At 50.4% G+C, this 27,163-nt stretch overlaps 1 protein-coding gene across 1 annotated transcript; it reads left to right on the forward strand.

The window, feature by feature from the left end:
- The first annotated feature begins 22 nt into the window (after window positions 1-22).
- Window positions 23-26,840, forward strand: APOPT1 (apoptogenic 1, mitochondrial). The gene is made up of 5 exons (XM_027521992.1): window positions 23-166; window positions 16,114-16,311; window positions 17,010-17,073; window positions 23,838-23,928; window positions 26,510-26,840. Exons 1-5 carry the CDS (start codon window positions 47-49, stop codon window positions 26,613-26,615), a joined length of 579 nt encoding a protein of 192 aa, XP_027377793.1. The 5' UTR covers window positions 23-46; the 3' UTR covers window positions 26,616-26,840.
- The last annotated feature ends 323 nt before the right edge of the window (window positions 26,841-27,163 follow it).

Below are 27,163 nucleotides of genomic sequence, written 5' to 3' on the forward strand. Positions count from 1 at the left end.
ACGTCGCGACTCTGCCGTGCGACGCGAGAGTCGGCGGAGGCCGGCTATGGCGCCCCGGCGGCCCGCGAAGAGGCTCGTCACCGCTCTCTGCCGCGCCTTCTCGGGCCGTGGCTGTCAGCTCGCCCCCAAGCGCGGCGCCGAACGCAGGGATGCGGCGCCGAGCCGGGTGAGTGAGGTTCCTGGAGAGGCCGGGCCGCGCCCCCCAGGGACGCCTGTCGTAGCGTCCCCCGCGTCGGCGGAGCTCCCCAGGAGCGGGGTCGCTGAGCCGTCGCGAGCCGGGCGCCCGGCGGTCCGCCGCGCGGACACAGGCGGCGGGAGAGTGGGGCAGTCCCGAGCCTCCGAGGCTCCTGCGTCGCCGCCACCCTGGGGCTCTTGACAGAACTTCCGTCAAGTCGGGGCCGAGTCCGCTAGCAAGTTGATTTGTACCGTATTTCTTGTCGAGGATAACTAGTCTCTATGGTTAAAGAGCTCTTGATATGCATAGTGTGTGTGCGCGCCAGCGCGTTTGACTTCGTTTAGATTATTAGTGCTTTTCTTCAAGTGGTGGCAAACTTTACTATCGTATTTCGTAGGACCATTCAACACGTTGAACGGTTCTAGTTTGGAAACGGTGTGTGCGTATATGCCTGTTCCTGACCAAAGGTCCCCAAAGATGAATATCTGCAGCGGCAAGGACTGGCAAGCAGTTTTTAGAAGTTGCCCGGCTCTGGGGAAGAATGTTTTTGTTTGAGGGAACCCTAGACCTTCATTCCAGCTGTCATATGAAAATATGGACTAACGGCGTGGAATTGGCTGCAGATAGAAAGTTTAAACCAAGTTAAATCCAAATACTAACAGTTCATTTGCCAACAGGCTAAGGAGGGAGGCTGGAAAGCATCCTTTAAATCATCCTTGCTGCTGCTGCTGCTGCTGCTAAGTCGTTTCAGTCGTGTCCGACTCTGTGCGACCCCATAGACGGCAGCCCACAAGGCTCGCCGGTCCTTGGGATTCTCCAGGCAAGAACACTGGAGTGGTTTGCCATTTCCTTCTCCAGTTCATGAAAGTGAAAAGTGAAAGTGAAGTCACTCAGTCGTGTCTGACTCCTAGCAACCCCATGGCCTGAGGTCCACCAGGTTCCATGGGATTTTCCAGGCAAGAGTGCCGGAGTGGGGTGCCATTGGATTAAAAAGAGCCTGTTAATTCCAAAGCGTGCCTGCCTGTTAGCAGGGCAGCTGGTCACTGGGACCCCAGGCCTCTGGCTCAGTTCCCTGATTCAGTAGCCACAACCCCTCACTTCTATTCCTAGAACATAAAATGCACCCAGCATCCCACTCTTTGGACAGAGAGATACTCAACAGGTATCTGAAAATGCTCTGGGAGGGCAGACAGCTGCCCGCAGGGCGAGGACTTAGCCCAGCTTATTTTGTGAACAAGTGCTGGAAAAAAGAAGAGCGCCCAAACGGGTTTCTCCACTGGCTCCCAACCTTTTGTTAAAGTAGTCTTCCCGTGGGTCTGCTCCTAGAGACGCACTCTGCCTTGCATCCGGGTGGCAGCCGGTGCACACCTGTCAGACTGCTGCACCTGTGAAGGCGATGGTGCTGAAAGGGGAGCAGCTGACCCATGAGTCACACCTTCCCAGTTCTAGCCTTCTGACTTGTGTTTTTCTTGGGATGTGTTCCCCATTATGCGAGGTATTGGCTGGGACATTAAAGAACAGTTCCTTCCTCAGGGAAATGTGTAATTCCTGTGTGTTTGGCCTCATCTTTCTATGCTTCCTGAGCACACGGCCAGTTCTCTGGGTAATTCAGTTCCTGCAGCCCAGAGAGATTGTTGATTTTAAATATGAGGTCTTCTTAGAAGTCACACGCTGTAAATCTTTTTTTTTTTTTTTAATCTAAAGAGATATATTTTAATCCTGTATTTCTACTTCATTCTATGTATTTTTTTTATTCTTTGTTCTTCACTTGAGTTAAGGAGGTCTGCTTTTAGAACCTACACGATTTATTTACCTCTCTAATCTCTAGCTACCAGTTTGTTTGTTTGTTAATTAATTGACTAATGTGTTTGACTGCATCAGGTCCTAGCGGCTTAGTTGCTCCCTGGCCTGTGGGGTTTTAGTTCCCTGACTGGGGATTGAACCTGTGTTCCCTGCATTGTAAGGTGGATTCTTAGTCCCTGGACCACCAGGGAAGTCCCTGGACTTTTTGTTTTGTTTTTAAATTGCATTTCCTTATTGGCTGTGCCGCGTCTTGTTGCAGTGCGGGCTTTGCTGTAGTTGCAGCAAGCGGAGGATACTCTCTAGGTGGCAGGGCTGCTCATTGCCGAGGCTTCTCTTGATGCGGAGCGTGGCCTCCAGAGCACGGGCTCAATGGTTGTGGCCCACGGGTGTGGTTCCACGGCACGTGGGATCTTCCCAGATCAGGGATGGAACCCATCTCGCCTGCGTTGGCAGGAGGATTCTTGAGCACTGAGCCACCAGGAAAGCCCCAGACTACCAGCTTTTTAAAAATTATCATTATTATTATTTTTTGGCTGCACAGCACATCTTGTGAGATATCCGTTACCTGGACAGGGATTAAACCTGGGGCCTCAGTAGTGAAAACGTAGAGTCCTAACCATTGGACTGCCAGGGAATTCTCTGACTACCAGATTTTCGTAGAAAAACATTATAGAACTTAGTGTTAAGCACCACTTGTCCTTCCAAATCCAACTTAAACTCAGTTGTCAGGTCACATGTTCTCTAGCTGTGTCACACTTGCTTATTCTTTATCTTTGTTGTTTATATCATTGTTTTACACCTTTGCCTGCATGTTTGGAATCATCTGGAAGACTAAAAAGTACTGGGACCCTTCCCCGGAGAGTCTCATGTGGTTGGTCTGGGATGCAGCCTGGGCATCAGGATATTTACTTATTTTCCCCATTTCTCTAGTTGTTTCCCCCCCAGTTTTGTTAAGATAGAGCATCAGGATTCTTTTTTAAATTTTAATTTGTTTTTTAATTGGAGGAGAATTGCTTTACAACGTTGTGTTGCTTTCTGCCAAACGACGTGAACCAGCCATAAGTATTCATACACTCCCTCCCTCCCGAGCCTCCCTCCCCTCTCCGTTTCCCACCCCTCTAGATTATCATGGAGCGCCAGGCTGGGCTCCCTTAAAACATCAGGATTCTTGGGTTCAAATCTAATAAGTTCACAAGTTAGAGAACCACGGCTACATGTTATATGCAGTAGTATTTGCTTATAGTCTGAATTTCATTGACATTTATACTTACAGTTAACATTTCTCAAGGATTTGCATGCACTGTTCTGAAAGCTTTGCATATTTTAATTAAACCTCACAATTCTGTTCAGTAGGTTCTTTGATCATCCCTATTTACAGATGAGATTGAATAATTCAGGTCAGTTTAGTTGTTCAGTCGTGTCTGACTCTTTGCAACCCCATGGACTGCAGTGTTGCAGGTCTCCCTGTCCATCACCAACTCCCGGAGTTTACTCAAACTCATGTCCATCAAGTTGGTGATGCCATCCAACCATCTCATCCTCTGTCGTCCCCTTCTCCTGCCTTCAATCTTTGCCAGCATCAGGGTCTTTTCAGATGAGTCAGTTCTTCACATCAGGTGGCCAAAGTATTGGAGTTTCAGCTTCAGCATGAAATTCATGTTCCAATGAATATTCAGGACTGATTTCTTTTAGGATGGACTGGTAGGATCTCCTTGCAATCCAAGAGACTCTTAAGAGTCTTCTCCAACACCAAAGTTCAAAAGCATCAATTCTTCGGCGCTCAGCTTTCTTTACAGTCCAACTCTCACCTTCATAGATGACTACTGGAAAAACCATAGCTTTGACTAGATGGACCTTTGTTGGCAAAGTAATGTCTCTGCTTTTTAATATGCTGTCTAGGTTGGTCACAGCTTTTCTTCCAAGGAGCAAGCATCTTTTAATTTCATGGGTGCAGTCACTATCTACAGTGATTTTGGAGCCCAAAAATAAAGTCTGTCACTGTTTCCACTGTTTCCCCATCTAATTTGCCATGAAGTGATGGGACCAGATTCCATGATCTTAGTTTTCTGAATGTTGAGTTTTAAGCCGGATTTTTCACTCTCCTCTTTCACTTTCATCAAGAGGCTCTTTAGTTCTTCTTCGCTTTCTGCCATAAGTTTGGTGTCATCTGCATATCTGAGGTTATTGATATTTCTCCCGGCAGTTTTTATTCCAGCTTGTGCTTCATCCAGCCCAGCGTTTCTCATGATGTACTCTGCATATAAGTTAAATATTGAGTAATTACTTTTCAGTAATTACTTACTTTTACAGTAAGATTGAATAATTTTTTCAAGATCATAATGCTTGCACATAGGAATATGTATGTTTTAGTTCCTTTATTTAAAGGAAGATGAATTAAAATATTTCTTGTAGTAGTTTTTAGATGAACAAGAGCAAAGAAGCAGGCCCCCAGCAGAGAGAGGTGTGCTTACCAATGACAGGGAGTGGGAACTGCCGACGTCACACTTTGTGATACATTTTCATCAAGGAGACTGGTCTCCAGGACTTCCCTGGTGGTTAAGAATCTGCCTGCCAGTTCAGAGGATGTGGGTTCCATCCCTGGTTCAGGAGGACCCCAGATGCCGAGCCCGTGCCCAGAGCCCGTGCCCCGAAACTAGAGAGTGGCCTCCTCTTGCTGCAGCTGGAGAAAGCCCAGGTGTGGCAGCGAAGACCCAGTGCAGCCAAAAACAAAGCAGACGGAGCTCCAAACTTCCCAAGGTTAGATTTGGAGTAAACTTCATGGGAAGAAGGTGAAACTTGGGATACATGGGGAACTGGTGAGAAAGCAAGTCATTGACTATTAAGGTTAACGTGGATATTTCTAGTATTTAAAAGACTTTCAATAAATAGTTGGAAAACAAAGCTGAGGTGGGAGGACTTTCAAAACCACATAGTTTAACTCTCTTACCATGAAGGTGAGAAGATTGGGATCTGGAGAGGTAAAGTGACTTGCCTGGTATCACAGAGTCAGGACTGAAGCCAAGGCTGGCCCACTCTTACTCCAGGGTTCTAATGTTTCCAAATGCTTTTTCCTCACCTGTTGATATGATCATATGAGTTCCCCTTGTTCTGTTAATGCAGAAAATTATGTTGATTTGTTGGGTTTCTCTTTTTTTTGTTACTAATGGGAAATTTTAAATGTGCAAAGATAGAAGAATATGCATCTTCTCTGGTGGCTCAGTGGTAAAGAATCTGCCTGCAGTGCAGGAGACCTGGTTTTGATCCCTGGTGAGAAGGGATCAGAGATCAGGGATCCCTTGAGAAGATCCCCTGGTGGAGGGCAACCCACTCTAGTATTCTGGCCTGGAGAATCCCATGGACGGAGGAGCCTGGCAGATGGCAGTCCATAGGGTTGCACAGAGTCGGACATGACTGAAGTGATTAAGCAGCAGCAGCAGCAGAATATGAAGAATTGCTCTGTATCCAGTACCTTGCTTCTGCAGTTATCCAGTCATGGCTGTTTATTTCATCCTTACCCCCATCCAGTCCCCACTTCCAGATAATTTTATGGCAAATAGCAGACATCATATTTCATTTGTAAGTACTTCAGTATATATCATTAAAAGATATGAATATATATAAAGCTTAATACCATTGTCACACCTAAAACATTACAATAATTCCTAATCCCAGCAAATTTTGAATGTTCAAGTTTGTCTTAGAAATATCAGAAATGTTTCCTTTTACAGTTTGCTTGTGTCAGGATCCAAATTAGGTCTACACACTATGATTGGTTAATATCCTTTTAGCTGTCTTTTAATCTGTAGGGTTTGCCTCTATGCCCTTCCATTAACGGTTTTTTTTTTAATTATTTATTTGGCTGCTCCAGGTCTTAGTTGCTGCATGTGAACTCCTAGTTGAGGCATGTGGGATGTAGTTCCCTGACCAGGGATTGAACCCGAGTCCCCTGCATTGGGAGCTCGGAGTCTCAGCCACTGGACCACCAGAGAGGTCCTCCCTTTCCTTTTTCCAAGCAGTTTATCTGAGGGGCTCAGGGGAGTGTGTCCTTTGGATTTTGCCGACTGCCTTCCCACGGTGTAATAAACTGTGTGTCTCTTTTAAAGAGACGTCTGTTCCAGAGCCCTGACTTCGTGCAGGTTTGACCTCTTTATTTTCAGAAGGCTACTTCATCGGTGACTGATTTTCTGATATTAGACCCACCTTGCGCCCCCAGCGTAAACCCAGCTTGGTTGCTATGCGCTGGCCTTTCTGTGTACTGCTGAATTTGGAGTGCTGATTCGTCTAGCTTCCATCTGCAGTGGAAGGCTCCAACCCTCTAAAAGGTTTTCAGTTCCCACCCAGAGGAGTGAGGACTCCAGGCCAGGAAACACAGGAAGGCACACTGAATCTCGCCAGTGGGTGTTCCTTTCAGTATTGCCCGTTGATGTCCCCAGTGGCTGGCTGTGAAATACTAACTCCGAGAAGCTTTGTGTTGTGTGCAGGCACTTCTGGGAAGGAGGGCGCCCTGCTCCAAGTCCCGGCTTCTAGAAGGCGAGGTCCGGGGTAGGAGTGTGCTGGCCAAGCTCAGGAGCCTGCTGTGATGCAGAGGGGTGGAGAGCCAGGCTGCGCCCCCAGAGCTGGACAAGACGACGCCGGCGTGGGGCTGCCGGGCTTGGCAGTTTACGACTAGAGAAAAAGCTGGAAGGTTCACCTCCACCCCACCCCCCAGTCATGAGAGCGCAGTGTGACCAGTCAGAACAGGTGGGTCTGGCGGTTCTCGCACGCCTTCCCACGCACACCCCTGCCACCCCGAGCCTCAGGAAGCTGGGCATTGTGTGCTTTTGCTGTGAGAACCGTAAATTACGGTAATTATTCAAACCTCAAAGGGATTCTTTGTTTTTCTCCCCGAAGCTGCTCTGTCTCCTCCCTTTTAAGTAGCAGTTCTTGGGGAACAAAGACAGAACGGATGTTTATAGGGGAGAGCAGAGGAACTACTTCCACCATAATTGAAGATACGATCTCTCAAATTATAATGGAAAACTGAGAATGCTTGAAGGAGTCGGTTCACAGAGTTCACATATAAACTGTAAAGCAGTTTATCAGCAATAACTCAGAGATGCCTAGGGACGGTCACCGACACGCCCGCACCTCTGTGACCTGCTTCATCACGTGTGGGCAGCTTGGGCTGGCTTCTTGAACATTTCTTCATAGGGAACCTGTCGGGACAGGTGGGGTACGGTTCTGCAAGGTAACTGTGAACCGTTAGGGTGGAACCTGCGCCCTGCCCGCCCCGCCACCCCCTGCGCCCCCGCCCCCGTCTGCCTGCCGCTGGCAGGGCTGGCTCCTCCCAGGGCTGCTCTGCAGCCTCCCCAGGCTGCTTGAGGGGGAAGGGAGCCCCCAGCCTGCGGGGGTAGTTCACAGCGCGGGGCCCAGGTCTGGCTCTGCCTCCGCTCACTGGGCCCCTTTGTGGGAATTGCCCTCAGTTTCTGAGAACACCTGAGTATCACAGATGCAAAAGCTGTGTGGGAAAAGTCCAGAAATACTTGCATAAAAATAGTTTTGCTTTTTTTTTTTTTAAAGGGCTTTTTTAAAAGGAAAGGAAAATGTAACCATATATTGTTCTTAGAATAACGAATAAACCATTAAAGATCTGCATTGCAGTCCCGCCTGTGCTAAAAAGGATTCTTAAGACAGTCTCGTATCAAGTGGGTGTATTTCGCCCCTGCTGGTGGGGCACATAGTCTCCGTCTGAGGGGCAGATGCGGATGCCTTTCTGCCTGTCGGGGGCCCTGTTCCTTCCACACACGAAGAACGAGTTCAGTGCCTTCATGGGGACTGGCTGGGCCTTCATGTGAAACTCTCCACTCTGGCTGTGCCTCTTTATGGCTCAGCTTTGCTTCCCAGTGACACCAAGAGAAGAACCAAATGAAAGAAAGAATGGTCACAGGTAAAGACGTCTTGAGTCTGCAAGAACAGATGAACGCAGAGTGAAACAGCCTTGCCGAGCTAGTCTGGTGTGGCGTGCGCACTGGCCGCGCGGAGGTGACGGCTTGTGCCTAGACGTGCCCCATCTCCCTCTGCCCCTCGCCAGCAGTGGTCAGCCTGGCTTTCCCCTCCCCGCAGCTCTGACCTGCCCACCAGCGCCTGGGCCGCCCCAGACCTCCACCTTGCCTAAGCTGTCCTCCAGAGCACACAGCCGGTCCACGCTTCTGCGTTTGCGCTGTGCAGCCTGGGGAGTGCCCCGGAGAACCCGCAGTTGTGTAAGGAGCAGCCTGGTGGCGGCGGCTTCTGGCTGGCTCAGCTGCTCAGCGCCTGGGGCTCCTCACCGGGGACCGCCGGGCCTAGTTACATTGGTTGGATGTCTCTCCACCGGGCCTTTATACAAATCAGGCTTTTTGAAGATGAAAGGGTTTCTCTGCGTTAAGCGTAGAGCAAAGGAACAGAAAAGATTTTTAGCAGCTGGGAAGAGCATCCCTCCACACGCACCTGTGCCTCCAGAGGATGCAGTTCCTGCCTCCGTGGGCTTGCTGTCCAGTGGGAGAGGGCTGTTTCCTCACCTCCCGGGGCCTCAGGACACACTAGGGATGCACCCCAGAACGGACCCTGAGGCCTGTGGAGGGCGGAGGTCCGAAGTCGGCCTTGTGATCATGAAAGGAAGTTCCGTTCGGAGCGGAGGAAGGATAGGTGGGCAGGCCTGGCTGCTAGACCCGGCTGAGGATTTTAGACTTCGTCCTGACGGGGGTGAGGGGGTCACTGAAGGATTTGAAAGGAAGGGCTGGCTCAGGTAGGGTGGGTGCTGCGGAGAGGTTGCTCTGGCTGCAGTCTGGAGAGTTGGTGGCTGTGGGGACCTGCAGCCTGGAGGTAGTTGGTGCTGCTCACGCTGCTGGCTGAGCTCGGAGCTGGAGCTGTCTGCCTGTGCCCTGGGCCTGGAGCCGCCGCTGCGGGAGGAAGTTGGTGCAGCTGCAACTGTTTCAGTCCCCACCGGGCCTGGTGTGAGGATGCCAGAGTTAAGTGTTGCTTGAGCCTGGAGTTTCATAAGCTTATTCCCTGAGCCACAAAGAAGGAGGCTTCTCCAAAGATAGCGTTTGACTCCCTTTAACTTTCATCCACTTCAGGCTCTTACTGCTTCTGCAGCTGTGAGAAAAACTCATCTTAATAAAAATGTTTGCATCAATCATGAAATCAGCATGAAATGGGTAGAAGGTTTTAGTTCTAGCAGTTTCATTCTCCAAAAATCTGATGATTAAAAAAAAAAAAAAGTATCGGAGGTGTTAGAACCTGCTAAGATTTAATATTCATTGCTCAGAAATGAGGCTAATGGGACAGAATTATTCATTGTATTTTTGTTTATTTATTTGGCCATGCCATGGGGCATGTGGGATCCTAGTTCCCCATCAGTGATTGAACCCGGGCCCCCTGCACTGGCAGCGTGGCGTCTTAGCCACTGAACCGCCAGGAACGTCTTAAGCTCCATTACTTCTGGGTCAATTTTGGTGAATTTTAGGCAGTATTCCACTTGTCATCAAATCTTTAATTTGTTACTCAATAATATCTTCTTTTCAGTGATTGAACATTTTCTGTCAATCTTTTTTACCCATTCAAAAGCTATTTTTTTTAACCTAAAATGGCTGTCTGGGGAGGCCTTACAAATAGCTGTGAAAAGAAGAGAAGCGAAAAGCAAAGGAGAAAAGGAAAGATATAAACATCTGAATGCAGAATTCCAAAGAATAACAAGAAGAGATAAGAAAGCCTTCTTCAGCGATCAATGCAAAGAAATAGAGGAAAACAACAGAATGGGAAAGACTAGGGATATCTTCAAGAAAATCAGAGATACCAAAGGAACATTTCATGCAAAGATGAGCTCTATAAAGGACAGAAATGGTATGGACCTAACAGAAGCAGAAGATATTAAGAAGAGATGGCAAGAATACACAGAAGAACTGTACAAAAAAAGATCTTCACGACCCAGATAATCATGATGGTGTGATCACTGACCAAGAGCCAGACATCCTGGAATGTGAAGTCAAGTGGGCCTTAGAAAGCATCACTATGAACAAAGCTAGTGGAGGTGATGGAATTCCAGTTGAGCTATTCCAAATCCTGAAAGATGATGCTGTGAAAGTGCTGCACTCAATATGCCAGCAAATGTGGAAAACTCAGCAGTGGCCACAGGACTGAAAAAAGTCAGTTTTCACTCCAGTCCCAAAGAAAGGCAATGCTAAAGAATGCTCAAACTACCGCACAATTGCACTCATCTCACACGCTAGTAAAGTAATGCTCAAAATTCTCCAAGCCAGGCTTCAGCAGTATGTGAACCGTGAACTTCCTGATGTTCAAGCTGGTTTTAGAAAAGGCAGAGGAACCAGAGATCAAATTGCCAACATCTGCTGGATCATGGAAAAAGCAAGAGAGTTCCAGAAAAACATCTATTTCTGCTTTATTGACTATGCCAAAGCCTTTGACTGTGTGGATCACAATAAACTGGTAAATTCTGAAAGAGATGGGAATACCAGACCACCTGATCTACCTCTTGAGAAATTTGTATGCAGGTCAGGAAGCAACAGTTAGAACTGGACATGGAACAACAGACTGGTTCCAATTAGGAAAAGGAGTTCGTCAAGGCTGTATATTGTCACCCTGTTTATTTAACTTATATGCAGAGTACATCATGAGAAACGCTGGACTGGAAGAAACACAAACTGGAATCAAGATTGCCGGGAGAAATATCAATAACCTCAGATATGCAGATGACACCACCCTTATGGCAGAAAGTGAAGAGGAACTAAAAAGCCTTTTGATGAAAGTGAAGGTGGAGAGTGAAAAAGTTGGCTTAAAGCTCAACATTCAGAAAACGAAGATCATGGCATCTGATCCCACCACTTCATGGGAAATAGATGGGGAAACATTGGAAACATTGTCAGACTTTATTTTTCTGGGCTCCGAAATCACTGCAGATGGTGACTGCAGCCATGAAATTAAAAGACGCTTACTCCTTGGAAGAAAAGTTATGACCAACCTAGATAGCATGTTCAAAAGCAGAGACATTACTTTGCCAACAAAGGTCCGTCTAGTCAAGGCTATGGTTTTTCCTGTGGTCATGTATGGATGTGAGAGTTGGACTGTGAAGAAGGCTGAGTGCTGAAGAATTGATGGTTTTGAACTGTGGTGTTGGAGAAGACTCTTGAGAGTCCCTTGGACTGCAAGGAGATCCAACCAGTCCATTCTGAAGGAGATCAGCCCTGGGATTTCTTTGGAAGGAATGATGTTGAAGCTGAAACTCCCATACTTTGGTTATCTCATGCGAAGAGTTGACTCATTGGAAAAGCCTCTAATGCTGGGAGGGATTGGGGGCAGGAGGAGAAGGGGACGACAGAGGATGAGATGGCTGGATGGCATCACTGACTCGATGGACGTGAGTCTCAGTGAACTCCGGGAGTTGGTGATGGACACGGAGGCCTGGCGTGCTGCGATTCATGGGGTCGCAAAGAGTCGGACACGACTGAGCGACTGATCTGATCTGAATCTGTCAAGGGTCCTTAAAATTTTGAAAGTTTTTTAAAAAGATACTTTTCTAGAAAACTTTGAAGGTCTGAGGGAACCCTATATGCTTTTCGAGATTTCCTGTGCATTCACTTACTTTAGACTCAAAATAATCTTCTGAATAGTAAGCATTCAGATGCTGACCTGAACCTACCACAGGTTCTAATGAAACATTATGAACGCCAGCGTCATCCTAATGCTGTGTTCGCAGATGTGAGGAAGAGCTTTTCGCATGAGCAGGTGACCCTGGGTATTTCATAACTGGACCTGCTGAACCCTGGGGAGTGATGGCGGAGCAGATGTAACCTCCTGCAGCGTTGTCTGTGGTCTGAAGTGTTCGTGCTGAGTGACTGCACCAAGCCTTGTAACCCACTTCCGACCAAACCTGATGCTATCCTGGTCGTGTTTTAGCTCTTCCTGTTTTTGGGCTGCTTGGGAATTTAGACGATTTAGGAAGGTCATAGCTTCCGAGGCGAGTAGGATGCCGGCTGGTGGTGCTGTGTTTAGCTGTCTGCTTCAGTCAGTGCCAGGTTCTCAGGATGCTTGGTGTGGGTTGGTGGCGAATAGTGGAGGCCATGCAAGCGAAAACTGCCAGTGTTTCCTAAACAGTGACTTGGTTTCCTTTCTCAGTCTCCGCTTGGTGCTTTAGCTGTCGGGGTGAGTCTAGGGACCTAAGAGATGGTCAGGCCACTCCGTGGACGGAAGGCTGAGCTCCCCTGGCCTCGCCCTTCTCCTGTGCTCCTCCTGCCAAGGGGGCCGTTGCAGGACACACGGCTGCCCTGGTGAGCTGCGCTAGTCTGTGAAAGTATTAGGTATTAAACCCACGTTTCTCAAGTTAAATGATCAGTAAGCTGCTTACCGATAGAAAAAAAGCTGCTTTATCTTCAATTTTACAAACCCTGCGTCTCTATCTTTAGTGAGTGGTGAAAGTGAAGGACTGAAATATCCTGAATAAAATGCCTGCTAAATGCAAAAGAACTGTTAGTCATGTTCAGTATACTAATTTTTTCTCCTTGTAAGTTTTACCACTCTTTTTATTGCCTGAGGTGTAGTTGATTTATTTTTTAAAAAGATGTGTTTTAATTTTTTTTTTTTGGCTGAACTGCTTCGTTACTTCGCACAGGCTGTCTCTCGTTGCAGTGAGCGGCCTCTCCGCACTGCAGTGCCCGCTCCTCTTGTGAAGCTCGGCTCCAGCGTGCGGGCGCGGCAGTCGTGGCACCTGGGCTGAGCTGCCCCTCGGCATGTGGTGTCCTCCCAGACCAGGGGTGGAACCCGTGTCCCCTGCATGGGCAGGCGGGTGCTTAGCCAGGGGACCGTCAGGAAAGTGCCAAGAGATTTCCAAATTTACTGTTATTTTCCCCATGAATTATGATTACATTGATTTTTGATCAGCAAGTGGAAAGCTAGTCTTTTGATTACTTAGCTGATTTTTTAAAATATCAGGTTTATTGAAGTCCAGTTCACATATAATAAATTTACTACTGACAAACACATTGACCACAATTCAAGGTAGTGATCACCTTCACCACCCCCAGAAAATCCCTTTGTGGTCACCCTCTTCCTCCACGCCAGCAGCTCTTTCTGGAGATGCTTCGGCGATAGACTCAGCAGCGCGCGGCCTCGGGTGCCTCCAAGAGCCGCCCGCGCTGCCTGTGGTGCCCTCTCGAGTGGCCTCTGCCCCACCACCGCGCTGCGCTGTGTCCCCCCCATCAGCGGAAAGGCATTGGGCCGTTTGCAGATTTTGGCAGTTATACGTAAAGCTGCTTTAAACGGTCACATCTAGGTTTAGCGTGAGCCTGTGCACTCGTGCGCCTTGGGTGAGCAACGTGGGAAGGGGCAGCTGGGTCGCACGTTAAGAGCTGTTTGCTTTTATAACCGGGGCGGGCTTCCCCGCAGTGCGGTGCTGTTGCCACAAGCAGTGCTGAGGAGCTTGATTGTTTGCATTCTTCACAGCTCTTGTTTTGGCAGGGTTTATTTTTTAATAGCCATATTAATAGGTGTGGAGTGCTATCTCATTGTGGTGTTGATTTGCATTTCCCTATTGACTCATGACGAAGAAGGCAGTGGCACCCCACTCCAGTACTCTTCCTTGGAAAGTCCCATGGACGGAGGAGCCTGGTGGGCTGCAGGCCATGGGGTCGCTAAGAGTCAGACATGACTGAGCGACTTCCCTTTCACTTTTCACTTTCATGCATTGGAGAAGGAAATGGCAACCCACTCCAGTGTTCTTGCCTGGAGAATCCCAGGGACGGGGGAGCCTGGTGGGCTGCCGTCTATGGGGTCGCACCGAGTCGGACACGACTAAAGCGACTTAGCAGCAGTAGCAGAAGCATTGACTCATGATGTTGAGCATTTTTTTTATATGCTTGTTTGCCATCTTTATATCTTCCTGGGAAGTTTTAAGATATTTTGCCCTTTTTTAAATTGGGTTGTATGTTTTCTTATTATGGAGTTTTGAGACATCTTTGTATATTCTAGAAACAAGTCCTTTTACGGATTTGCGTGTATATTCTCCCAGCCTGTGGCTTGTCTTTTGATTTTCCTAATAGTATCTTTAGGAGAAGAGACGATTTTAACTTTGGTGAAAGGTATTTATTCCTTGTTTTGTGGATTGTGCTTTTGGTGGTGTATGTGAGAAATCTTTGCCTAATCTTAAGGCTGTAGAATTTTTACTGTGTTTTTGGAATTTTGTGGATTACATTTTACATTTTAGGTCTTTGATCTGTCTTGTATTAATTTTTGTGTATGGTATAAAGCACAGGTTGACACTTTTTTTTTTTTGGTCTGAGGATGTCAATTATTCCCGTACCATTGTTGAACATGTTTGGTATCATTGTTGTTCGGTCACTGAGTCACGTCTGACTCTTTGTGCCCTCATGGACTGCAGCATACCAGACTTCCCTGTCCATCACCATCTCCCAGAGTTTGCTCAAACTCATACCCATTGAGTCAGTGATGCCATCCAACCATCTTATCTTCTTTTGCCCCCTTCTCCTTCCGCCCTCAGTCTTTCCCAGCATCAGGGTCTTTTTCCAGTGAGTTGACTCTTCACATGAGATGGCTGAAGTATTGTAGCTTCAGCATTAACCTAAAGGTTAATTTCCTTTAGGAGTGACTTGTTTGATCTCCTGGCAGTCCAAGGGACTCTCAAGTCTGCTCCAGGACCACAGTTGGGAAGCATCAATTCTTCGGTGCTCAGCCTTGTTTATGGTCCAACTCTCATGTCCACACATGACCACTGGAAAAACCATGGCTTTAATTATACAGACCTTGTTGCCAAAATGACGTCTCTGCTTTTTAATATGCTGTCTAGGTTTGTCACAGCTTTTCTTCCAAGGAGCAAGTATTTTTTAATTTCATAGCTATAGTCACTATGCCAAAGCCTTTGTGTGGATCACAACAAACTGTGGAAAATTCTTCAATAGATGGGAATACCAGACCACCTGACCTGCCTCCTGAGAAATCTGTGTGCAGGTCAAGAAGCAACAGTTAGAACTGTGCATGGAACAATAGACTTGTTCCAAATTGGGAAAGGAGTACGTCAAGGCTATATATTGTCACTCTGCTTATTTAACTTATATGCAGAGTACATCATGCAAAATGCCGGGCTGAGTGAAGCACAAGCTGAAATCAAGATTGCCAGGAGAAATATCAATAACCTCAGATATGCAGGCGACACCACCTTATGGCAGAAAGTGAAGAACTAAAGAGCCTCTTGATGAAAGTGAAAGAGGAGAGTGAAAAACTGGCTTAAAGCTCAACATTCAGAAAAGGAAGATCATGGCGTCCCATCACTTCATGGGAAACAGATGGGGGAACAGTGGAAATGGTGAGAGATTTTATTTTCTTGGGCTCCAAAATCACTGCAGATGGTGACTGCAGCCATGAAATTAAAAGATGCTTACTCCTTGGAAGAAAAGCTGTGACCAACCTAGACAGCATATTAAAAAGCAGAGACATTACTTTGCCAACAAAGGTCCGTCTAGTTAAAGCTTTGGTTTTTCCAGTAGTCATGTATGGATGTGAGAGTTGGACTATAAAGAAAGCTGAACGCCGAAGAATTGATGCTTTTGGACTGTGATGTTGGAGAAAACTCTTGATTGAGAATCCCTTGGACTGCAAGGAGATCCAACCACTCAATCCTACAGGAAATCAGTCCTGAATATTCATTGGAAGGACTGATGCTGAAGCTGAAACTCCAATACTTTGGCTACCTGATGCGAAGAACTGACTCATTGGAAAAGACTGATGCTAGGAAAGGTTGAAGGCAGGAGGAGAAGGGGATGACAGAGGATGAGATGGTTGGATGGGATCACTGACACTATGGACATGAATTTTAGTAAGCTCCTGGAGTTGGTGATGGACAGACAGGGAAGCCTGGCGTGTTTTAGTCCATGGGGTCGCAAAGAGTCAGATGCAACTGAGCCACTGAACTGAACGGTTTGTGTTAATGCTGTTTATTATAGTTCTTTTAATTTGGATATCTCTGGCACATAGTCCTAAAAAGAGGAAGCTAACAAGGGTCTTTAATAAATCCGGACTGTTCGTTTTATAAAATGTTATATAATACTAGAGATTCATTTAGTTGTATATTAACCTCACGCTTTTTGTTGAAGGTCTCAAGATTCTGCCCTCCAAGAAAATCTCGCCATGATTGGATAGGACCTCCGGATAAATATTCAAACCTTCGACCTATTCACTTTTATATCCCTGAAAATGAGTCACCGTTGGAGCAAAAGCTAAGAGAACTGAGACAAGAAACACAAGAATGGAACCAACAGTTCTGGGCAGACCAGAATTTGACTTTTCATAAGGTATGTTTAGGTTTCAGGTCAGAATGAGCAATAATACAGTTGACCACTTGGGGGCGCTGGGTCTTTAGTATCTGCTCTGCCTTTTAGTTACTTGGCAGCTTCTCAGTCCCTCCCCTCCCTACATATAGGTGTGTATATCAGTTTAAAATCAGTATGTAACTGTAGAGAAGAAACATTGGTCCTTCAAAGACTCACAGGTCTTGAGGCTCTCCAGGAACTAAAGAGAGTGAGTAGCAGGGCCCGGGCTAGAGTTGCGGACGCCCGTGTATACACGCCTGTGTGTGTGTTTATGGCAACAAGGGGGTCTGGGCTGCGCTGTCACTCTTCCTGAGAATTCGGAATTCTTAACAGCGCGCTCGTCAGTAAGCTCCGCGAGAAAGAAGTCTAACTGCTCTAATCCAGAAGGAAGACTGAGGCGGTGTGTGTTTTACCCATTTGGGCAGGCTAAGTCAAACGGAGTGTATTTATCTTCTGTGGATTTCTAAAAAACAGTGTCTCCCTTGGTTTATTAAAGCTCTCATTTTTAAATCCTCTCTCAAGCACGGAACTTTTAACTAAGTTGAGATGTTTTAAAATGGGCTTTGAGATGGACGGCTTCTCAGGAAACCCACATCCAGACTTCTCCAGAGTGCTGAGAGCTTGTCCTAGCCAAGGAAAACAGACGAAGAAAGGGAGTTCTGATAGCTGTCTTCTTTTAGGAAAAAGAAGAATTTGTTCGCTCAAGACTCAAAGCCAAAGGCCTGGATCTGAGAACTGCATCAGGTTAGTCTGTTCTTTTTCTGCTCTCCTCTGCTGGAGCAGCTGTGCGGGAAGGTGAAGAAGAAAGGCTGCTGCAGGCTTCCGTGGCAGACTGCAAGGGGCGCCGGTCGGACCGCTGGCCGAGGAACCAAGATCCCGCTTGTCTCTGCACAGCCAAGAAAGGAAGCAGGGGCCTGGGGGGTGTTGAATGAAGCAGTGAAAGCTCAGGGGACGAGTCTGGTTCCGTGGGGCAGGCAGGTTCTCGGTGGGATGTGTGTCCGTCCTCCCCACATTCCCTCTTCTCCCTCTGGGCGAGGTCAGCCCTCTCATCATTCTGGGTCCTTCCAGTCGATGACCTCTTGCTGACCTTTGGACTTCCATCCCGAGGTCCCGTGGCTTCAGCAGCCTCTCTCTTTCCTGCCCTGGCCTCTCCCCCTCGATCCTTGACGGCAGTTCCTGGTCCCACCAGCCGTGAGCTGGAGGCCGCGGGGTCACCCTGGAAGCCTCTCCCCACCCTGTGGTCTGTCCCCCAGTTTGCCTCTGGCCGTTGCTCAGCACCATTGCTGCCCCCTGTCTGGGAAACCCGGCTGTAGTTCAGGCCCTCGGTAACTCTGCTCAGTGCAGGACCTTCCTGATTGGCTCCCTGGCCCCCCGTCTTGGAATCAGGGGTCTTCAAGCTTTCTGTAAAGAGCTGGATAGTAAATGGTTGAGTCTTTCCTGGCCATGAGGCTCTCTCCCTCAACTACTCAACCCTGCTGTTGGTCTGTGAAAGCAGCTGTGGAAAATACATAAATTAATGGGCATGAACTCGCCCCAATAAAGCTTTGTTTACAAGACCAGGTGTAGGCCAGGCTTGGCCTACAGGCTGTAGTGTAGCCCCTCATGCCTGAAATCCATTCTTTGCAGTAGCCAGACTCTTCTACAAAAACCAGCTTTGACAGCTGCCCCTCAGCTTGTTTAGGCATTTAGATTTCCTGTGGTGGCAGGACAGCCATGCCCCTCCATGTGATTGGAGCTGGCCCGGCCCCTGCCGGTCTCGCCCCTCCCCAGGCTGTGCCTGGTATGCTGGGCACAGGCTGCACTCGGCTCCCCTGCCTGCCCTGCTGGCCTTTCTTTGTGGATGGAGAGTCTCATGCTCAAAATAACCTTTCGTCGTTTTCTCCAGCTGTTGATGTTAGACCTGAGTGACGTTTTATACTGGTGCTTAAGCAGATGTCTCCTGCTCAACATTCTGACGGGAAACCTGAAACCACTGGCCCTAAAGCCAGGTCTGTGTTGGGCTGGAGCACCGTCACTGCCTGCGCGCTGCAGCCTTGCGGGTGTGCGTTAGGATCTGGGGCTGGGGAGGGTGGGGCAGCCCCCGTGCTGGGCTCGGCTGTGTGCCGTCTGCTGCACGGGCCCATCGGGGTCTAGGAGGGCAGGAGCCAGCCAGAGTGCGGTGTCCCGGCGGGTTTTGTTTGTTTGCTGGGCAATAAATATATTTTTAATTAATTTATTTGGTTGCCTCAGGATTGTCGCTGTGGCACGAGGGGTCTTCTGATCCTGTGCACAGGCTTCTCTTTGGCTGTGGTGCGTGAGCTTATTAGTTGCTCCTTGGCATGTGGGTCTTACTTCCCAGACCAGGGGTCAGACCTGCATCCACTGCATTGGCAAGCAGGGTCTCAACCGCTGGCCGACCAGGGAGGTCCCCAGCGATACATATTTTAATCTTTGTTTTATTTTTTATGATGACAATCTTCAAGTTTCTTTTTTATCTCACATTGCACACTCCCATTGACTCCCTCCCAGTGTGAGGCCAGGGCGGGGGCTCTCTTCCCAAAGCCTGGAACGACAGTCCCGATTCCAGGACTGCCCTGCCATCTGCATGTGTTTTCTGCAGTTTCCTGCAGTGGCTCCGTGAGTGGGTACTGTTAGTTACTGGTATTCTCCGGAAGGACTGGTGCTGAAGCTGGAGCTCCGATGCTTTGGGCACCAGATGCAAAGAGCCAACTCATTGGGAAAGACCCTGATGCTGGGAAAGATTGAGGGCAGTGGGAGAAGGGGACGACAGAGGATGAGATGGTTGGACAGCATCACCAACTCCATGGACATGAGTTTGAGCAAACTGGGAGATGGTGAAGGGCAGGGGAGCCTGGTGTGCCGTAGTCCAAGGGGTCGCACAGAGTCGGACACGACTGACCGACTGAACAGCAACTACTGTTACTTTTACCATTTTGTGGAGGCGGTGCCTGGGGGCAAGCTGTTTGACCTCAGTCACACGGTGAGCGAGTGGAGGGGCCCAGGTGCTGTCCTGGAGAACGGGTCCCAGGCCACGGCCTCGAGCCCTCTCCCACAGACGGGGAAGTTGTTGTTGTTACTATTGTGGGTTCCTACTGACGTTGTGACTGAGTATTGAAAGATGGGCCTTAATTAGATTTCAGACTAGTTTGTAAGAAAACAGGAAGGAATGTACTGAAGCAAGGGTTCAGGAGGGGAGCTGCCTGCTGTGTCAGCTGTTTAGACAGCTGCCAGCTTGCAGTGGGGGAAGCGCGGTGTATGTGAGGGTAACAGCTGTGCCGCCCCCTTGGGCCAGAACCCGAGTGTGCGATGCCTGAGTGTAGGGGCCCACAGAACCCGGGGAAGAGGCGGTTTGTGTAATAAATGATGGTGGAGAAAGGAAGTGCTTTTAGCCCAAAAGGATCGGTGTAGATTCATGCTCCCTATAATTCGAATATATTCCAAATGTATCAGGTTAGTTGTTAAGAATCAGTTGTTCCTGGAGTAAAAAGTTAAGTACATCACTCCCAACTGTAGAAAGTCTAACAGGATAAAAGTGAGCCTCCATTATTGGAGTGGTGGTGAGTCCCTGCGCTCGCCAGTAAAGGCAGAGGATTCTAGAAGGTCAGAACCGACACTGTCTCGCTTGGGTAGCATTCACCGTGGTCTCTCCTTCTGGAAAGGAGAGTTTGCTCAGGAGACAGGGAAGTGCTCAGACCCGGGTGCAGGCCGCACTGGCCCAGGTCCCCCACTTCTCGTGGGCACTCCGCTCTGCCCCCTGCTTTGGCCTTCTCTTGCTGTGAATGGGCTTTCCCTCCCAAGTCCGAGGAAGTCGCCAGCCCGAGGCTCCTCCCAGGCCGCATTCTGTCCAGTGAGCGCGGCAGCCCCTCACACGGTGCCCAGCAGGCCCGAGGGCCAGGCAGGCAGAGGGTCCCGCGTCCCGAGACATGTTAGCAGTGGACAGCAGGCTGGGGGCGTTTGTAGCAGAGATGGGGAGGCAGTCTGGACTCTATGAAATGAAGCCGTAACAAATTTGTAGGAGTAACGGGCACCTACGGATGAAGAATGTAACTCCAAGAAAAAATTTGCTCAAATTCCATATTTTGCAATGTGTGTTAAACCAGCAGCCAGGCCTCATTTGACGCTTAACTGAACCCAAGGTGAAGATGTTTTCCCAGCTCCCTTCCAGAAGGATTCAGCTGCTTGAAGTACTCCTATGCCAGGAGGCAGGGAAATTATGGCCACAGAATATCTAAGAGTTTACCCTGAAGAAAGGGTTCTCCGTGTGCCACGCAGCATTATCTCTCAGAGCCAACAGTGGGGAGCGTCTGCGCCGTGCCCTGCTAAGTCGCTTTGGTCATGTCCGAGTCTTGCGACTGCAGCCCACCAGGCTCCTCTGTCCATGGGATTGTGCAGGCAAGAATCCACGAGAGTGGGTTGCTGTGCCCTCCTCCAAGGGATCTTCCTGACCCAGGGACTGAACCCACGTCTCCTGTGGCTCCCACATTGTAGGTGGATTCTTCACCACCTGAGCCAGCAGGGAAGCGTCTGATAATTCTAGATTAGATAAGGCCGTGGGGGCCCACTGGCTCTAGACGTTCGCTGGAATGTTCCTCAGCAGTAGAGAAAGACTGTTGACTTAATTTCAAGTGCAAAAAGCAGAATACCATGACTTCATCTCTGCCTGTCCCCAGATTGACCCTCGTTTGTCGGGCAGATGTGGGAGCACTCTCGCCCCTGGCTCCTTTCACTGCTGGCGTGTTTGTGCAGGTGTGGGGGGTGCCAGCAGAATGGAGTCACCCATCAGCTGGTGTCTATGAAGCGCCTGCTCAGCTCTCGGGGGACGTGTAATGAAGTAGATTGTCCCACCTCGGTCTTCATTTTACCAGTTCAGTGTCACGTTGCAGTGTTGACAGGCGTGGAATCCAAAACACTCAGCAGTTACGGCGCATCTGCTTTACACTGAGCGTCACCCGGGAACCTTTGGGCAGGACCCCAAACTCGACCAGTAGCTGAAGGTGGCACCCTGCCTGTCCTTAGCACCCTGGGGCTCCTGCTCCTCTGCCAGCAGCGGCAATGGGTGCACCCCTGTTTCCGGCCCGGCTTGCCTGCCTCATCGCCATGACTCAGTTTGTCTCAAAGCAGCCTTATGAGGTGTGCTCTGGTGATCTGGGTCCTGCAGACGGGAGACGCCACAGGCCGGCCGTGGGCCAGTGAGGGTCAGAACCCCGTTCCAGGGAGCTGCCACCTGCTCTGCCCGAACGGCGCCGCCCTCCTCTCCGCTCCTCCCGTCCTGGCAGTGGCTGGGGACGCTGGAGGAGGGTGCCCACTCGCCTCTCCTGGAGGGCTGCCAGGGCCCCACCTCCTGAAGCTGCCAGCCCTGTGCTCCTGCCTTGCCTGCCCCTCCCTCAGGGCTCCCCACTCGCTGTCTGCAGACCCTCATTTGCTCTGCCTGGGCCTCTCCCCTTTCTCTGCCCTGTGGGATCCTCTTCATCCTTCAAGACCCAGCTTGATGGTCACCTTCCCTGGAGCCTTCAGCTTCCCTCTCCTCCTTGGGCGGGCTGTTCCCCCTCTTTCCCTGGTTAGCATCCATCCATTGGTTGACTTCCAGTATTTGTCCAACACCTGCCACATCCAGGCTAGTCTGGGGACTGGTGGGGACAAGAGAGCCGTGGCCCCGCCTTTGTGGGGCTGGTTTCCTTGGGAGGGGGAGGGTGCCCCGTGCAGTGAACGCGCTCTGCACTCCCGGGTCGTTGACCCCTGGAGGAGAGGGAAGCCGGGAGGGCAGACGGAGTGGGCGTTTCCACAGGGGCCTGGGGGAAGCCTCTCCTGGGGGAGGCTGGGGGAGGAGCTTCTAGATGGAGGTTTTGAGGAGCAGCAGGGGCCTGGGTCAGAGGAGCAAGGACTTCACGCAGGCAGGGGGTGTCCAGGTGGCACGCGGGCCGCTCGTCAGGCTGGCGGGGACGTGGCCCCTGTCTCCTGTCTGAGGACGGCCATGATCGTGCTGTGTGCTCTGTGTTTGCCTGTGCGCTCTGTGTGTGCCTGTGCGCTCTGTGTGTGCCTGTGCGCTCTGTGTGTGCCTGTGCGCTGTGTGTTTGCCTGTGTGCTCTTGTGTGTGCCTGTGTGCTCTGTGTGTGCCTGTTTGCTCTGTGTGTGCCTGTGTGCTCTGTGTGTGCCTGTGCGCTGTGTGTTTGCCTGTGTGCTGTGTGTTTGCCTGTGTGCTGTGTGTTTGCCTGTGTGCTCTGTGTGTGCCTGTGTGCTCTGTGTGTGCCTGTGTGCTGTGTGGGCACAGCGCTGGCCACGTCCCTCCTGTTTCTGTAAAGCTGTGCCTGGGGGTTGCCTTCCCGATTCTGTCTCTGTCTCCCCCAAATCCTGGTGGGCTGGAAGCGTCAGCGTCGCTCTGGAGATGGCGTCCGTTGGGGGCGGGTGGACTCACCCTCCGCGTGGGTGCGCGCTGCAGGGCAGGAGCATGGGCCTCCTAAGCCGGAGTGCCCCTCCCGCGCAGTCTCCTTCCTGCACCCGAGCCCCTGTCTGCTGGGCCACCCCGTGTCACAGGAGCTCTACTGCGCGCCCCGGCAGGCTGTGGCCCCTGTGCTGCGTGGCCTTGCACGTCTGGTGAGCGTGTGGGGGGCAGGGGGATTCCTGAGAGTAGGCGCCACACTGGGCATCTCCTCCCGTGAGGTGACCAGAGTCTAATGATAGAGGAAGATGGTTTCTCCTCCCTAAGTCTTTTTTCAGTCACTGAGATATAATGCACATACCATAGGACGCACACTCTGAAGTGTACTGCTCAGTAGTGTTAGTACTGACAAGACTGTACACCCATCACCACCGTCTCATCTCCGAGAAGAAAGTCTGTGCCCATTGGCCGTCGTTCCCAGCTGCCTCCTCCCACTAACCCCCGGCAGCCACCACTCTACTTCTGTCTCCATGGATTTATCTCTTCTGGACATTTCCAGATAAATGGCATCCTATACAGGCATCCCTTATTTGTACTTTGAAGATGCTGTGCTGTTTTTTTTTTTTACAAATTAGATGTTTTATAGAGCAAGTCCATTGGCATAACTTTTCCAACAGCGTTATTTTGTGATTACGTTTTGTGTGTTAAGAGAGAATGCCACTGCACGCATAGTGGGCCGCAGCGTGGTGTAAACGTGCCTCTGACAGAAGGCTCGTTTGGCCACGTGTGTCTCGGTCGCAGCACCCAGGGGCCTCATTGCGGCAGACAGACCTAGCTGTGGCTCAGGAGCTTAGCTGTTCCTCGGCGCGTGGACTCTTGGTTCCCCGACCAGGGACCGAGCCCTCACCCCCAGCACTGCAAGGCCAATTCTTAACCCCTGGACCACCGGGAAGTCCCTAGAATTGTTTTAATTTTATTTTCAAATTGTTCATCCCACATGTATCAGAATACAGTTGATGTCTGTATATTGATGTGTATCCGGCAGCCCTGCTGAACTCACCCGTTATCTCCAATAGTTGTTTGTAGAACCTTCCCCTTGGGTCTAAACGTTTCAGTTGTGTTTAACTTTCAGGTCAGAAAGCAACATTGAATGCAGAAGAAATGGCTGAGTTTTACAAGGAATTTTTAAGTAAAAATTTCCAGAAGCACATGTATTATAACAGGTGGGTGTCTACTTTTTTCCTGAAAATCTGAAAATCACATCCATGTTGGCAAGGATTGTTTTGCTACCTGAATTTAACATTCTTGTCTGTGTTAAAAGTAGACGTTGCTATCAGCTTGGTTTTTGTCCTTTTAAATAAAGTGGCCGGCTCACAGTTACTGCGTGGCTGCCCCTCGCGGCGTGCACCGCGCGCAGGCCGTGGGTTCTGCCCCGCTTTCACTGCCGGAGAGCGGAGCGCAGCCCGGGGCGGGGCAGCCGGAGGGGTCACGGCATCTCGTGTTTGAAAGTGGGGGGCTCGGAGCCCAGCGGGGCAGGGAGAGCAGCCCAGCAGGCAACACCAGGGGCTCCCGCAGGCCAGAGATGAAGCCGTTTCAGCCGTGCGAGGATGACGGCTGTTGACAGAGAAGGAGCAGTGGAGTCAGAAAGGGACCATGTTCCTGATGCAATAATAGATCTGGGCACAATTGCCCGCAACTGCTGAAGGCACTGGGCAGCAAGGCTGACGGGGACTCCGCTGTGGCTGGGCCTGGCTGGCGGCGCCCGGTCTCCCGGGGCCTCTTCATGCCGTGAGGGGCGAGGCTGTGGCCTGTGTGCGAGGCTGTGAGACGCGGGGAGGCCCCCAGCAGCGCCTGTGAGGTCCTCACCCGCGTGGGGGCTGCCCTCGGCCCGGCCCCCGGGTCTGACGCCAGCTTACGGGAAGGAGACGAAAGGGCATGTGTGGAGAGGGCGGTTCACAGGCCGTGCCTCAGTGAGGGCTTGAGGACACAGCTTCCAGATCTGGAGGTGTACGAGACAGCTGTTGCGGTTTCAGCAAGTAACTAGGACTGAGAAAAGTGAACGAGAAGCGGGGGACTGTTACAGAGTAAGAGAGCCTTCATCCAGGCAAACCGCCTATACGGAGATGCCCCTTTCTGACAGAGGAAACCCAGCTGTGGCTGTGCATGAGGCGGTGTTAATGCGCAGTGACTGTGATGCTAAGGTGTTGTTCACTGTATCAGATGGAGCAATGGTAGTGCGGCCCTGGGTGTTTAAGAAGCATTTGACGACGCACAGTAACACATGTTCCCAGGTAGGGTGACAGGATATGGTCTGAGATTTGCTCTGGCATTCCTGGAGCAGTGACCATGCCAAATGGGCGGGTGGGGCAGGGCCTGGAGAGTGGGCTGATGGTCGAGGCTGGAGGAGCTCTTGAGTGGCGCTTGAACGGAAAGCCCGGTCCCGCAGCGCCCAGAGGCTGTTGCGGACGCTGTCCTGTGTCACCCTGAACTAGATGAACTATTCAGTCAAGCCAGGTCTCCCTGGACCTTTGGTTTCTGGCGTGAACATAGCAGGCTGGCGTCTTGCTTCCTCTCGGGCCAGCTCGGTGTGTTGCCTGCGGTGTTGTTGCCTGCCCTCCAAATAGAGAGAGGCGTAGAGAGCGGGTCGGGCAGCATTGGAGCCTGAGCGCCCCCTCCCCATGGACTCACCTCCTCCTTCCCTGCTTTCTTTAAGGAAACAGGGAGAGCTTAGTCTGTCTTCTCCTCTGCACTTTATCAGTCGGGCAGTCTATGCTGCAGTGGAATCTGGCTTTCCCTTAACAACATAGGAACTTTCGTCTCCATGGGATACCAGTTTTCTTTTTCCTAGAAGCCTTTGTTATTTATTCTGGGTGTTGCTTCCCATTTGTCACGTCACTTGTGGAGAGGGATTTCTGTCTGGTCCTGTGAAGGCTCCAGGAAGCTAGCATTTTCGCCTCTTGCCTTTAAGCCCTTGGGTCTCTGTGTCTTCCATGCTGAGACCCAGTCCTCTGAGTCCTCTGCGGGCTGGCAGTTCCACGTTCCCTCATTGGCTCATCTGGACGAAAAGCATTGACCCTTGTTGCATTCTGCTTCCAAGGGCTCAGCACTGGGAGTCTGGAATGTGCGTCTTCCATTGTGGAAACCTGCCAAGTGCTGCCCATTCAGCTGCTGACAACGTGGTGAATTTGCAAGTTCCGACATGTTCTGTAGAGTACTCACAGGCGAGTGTGCCTGTGACTGCCTGTGACTCCATCCTAGTATTTTATTTCAATGAGAAGCTTTAGAGACACAAGTTACCCAAAAGTCCAGATCACCTAGAAAAAGAAGATATGGAACTTGATGATGCTGGCATTTGCGACAAGCTAGTGTCTCAGGATGGAGTGCTTGTGGCGTGTGCGTCTTATGCAAATAAGGGGCCAGAGCCAGGAGGGTCCCCGCCGCTCCTACGGAGCCTCCAGTCCTGTTGCTAAGCGCTCACGCCCCCATCACTCTGTGCTGTGTTTCCTGGAGAATGCCATGGGGCTCTGGGGGCTTCAAGGCTTCTGAAGGCTCTTTTGGAGCTTCTAGCAAAAACAGAGGAGGGTTGCAGCCGCCTCCAGGAGTGGGAAAGGAGGCCACTGGGCACATCAGCCTGATGAAAGCCCAGGTGCAAGGAGAGCAGGCTCTTGTGGACAGTTGAGCTTTAGTGAGGAGGGAGAAGGCAGAGCTGGTGTGGCAGGGCGGAGGCGGAGGCAGTCCAGATGCCTGGCTGCTGGCCTCTGGTCCTGGGCGCGACTCACCTGCACTCATCTTGTTCCCCTGTAGGGACTGGTACAAGCGTAATTTTGCCATCACCTTCTTCATGGGAAAAGTGGCCCTGGAGAGGATTTGGAACAAGCTGAGACCGAAACAAAAGAAGACCAGCAGTTAGGAGCCCACCCTCACCCATCCAGCCGGTTCCTCGTCTGAGGTTCCTCGAGAAGCAGCTGCCTCTGGGACTCGTTTCACAAGGGTGCTGAAGCCTGTGGGTGCAGGGCAGGCTGGAGAACACGGGTTCTGGTACGGACGCCGAGGCCCACGTGACTCTGTCCTGACTGCGAATTCCGCGCTGGCTCTCGGCCATTGATGTGATAGCAAATAAAACGCAAGCACTGACTTCTGAGTTTTTGAATTACACCAGTTTGAAAGAGAGGGCTTCCCAGGTGGCTCAGTAGTAAAGGAATCCACCTCTAATGCAGGAGGTGCACGTTTGATCCCTGGGTTGGGAGGCTTTCCTGGCGAAGGAAATGGCAACCTGTTCTAGTATTTTTGCCTGGAGAATCCCATGGACAGAAGAGCCCCCGGGCTATAGTCCATGGGGTCGCAAAGAGTCAGACACGACTGAACGCACACGCACAATTTGGAAGAGAGCGATATAAAAATATTATAAACTTTCACTGAAACGTTCTACTCTACTGACTCTAATGATCTGGAAGCTGC

This window comes from Bos indicus x Bos taurus, chromosome 21 (assembly GCF_003369695.1).
Source record: "Bos indicus x Bos taurus breed Angus x Brahman F1 hybrid chromosome 21, Bos_hybrid_MaternalHap_v2.0, whole genome shotgun sequence".
In the NCBI taxonomy this organism is placed as follows: Eukaryota; Metazoa; Chordata; class Mammalia; order Artiodactyla; family Bovidae; genus Bos; species Bos indicus x Bos taurus.

Coding starts and splice junctions, on each gene's coding strand:
- APOPT1 (XM_027521992.1), top strand. CDS start 47: ATGGCGCCCCGGCGGCCCGCGAAGAGGCTCGTCACCGCTCTCTGCCGC. Junction 17,074..23,837: donor GGATCTGAGAACTGCATCAG/GTTAGTCTGTTC, acceptor TTTAACTTTCAG/GTCAGAAAGCAACATTGAAT. Junction 23,929..26,509: donor AAGCACATGTATTATAACAG/GTGGGTGTCTAC, acceptor GTTCCCCTGTAG/GGACTGGTACAAGCGTAATT.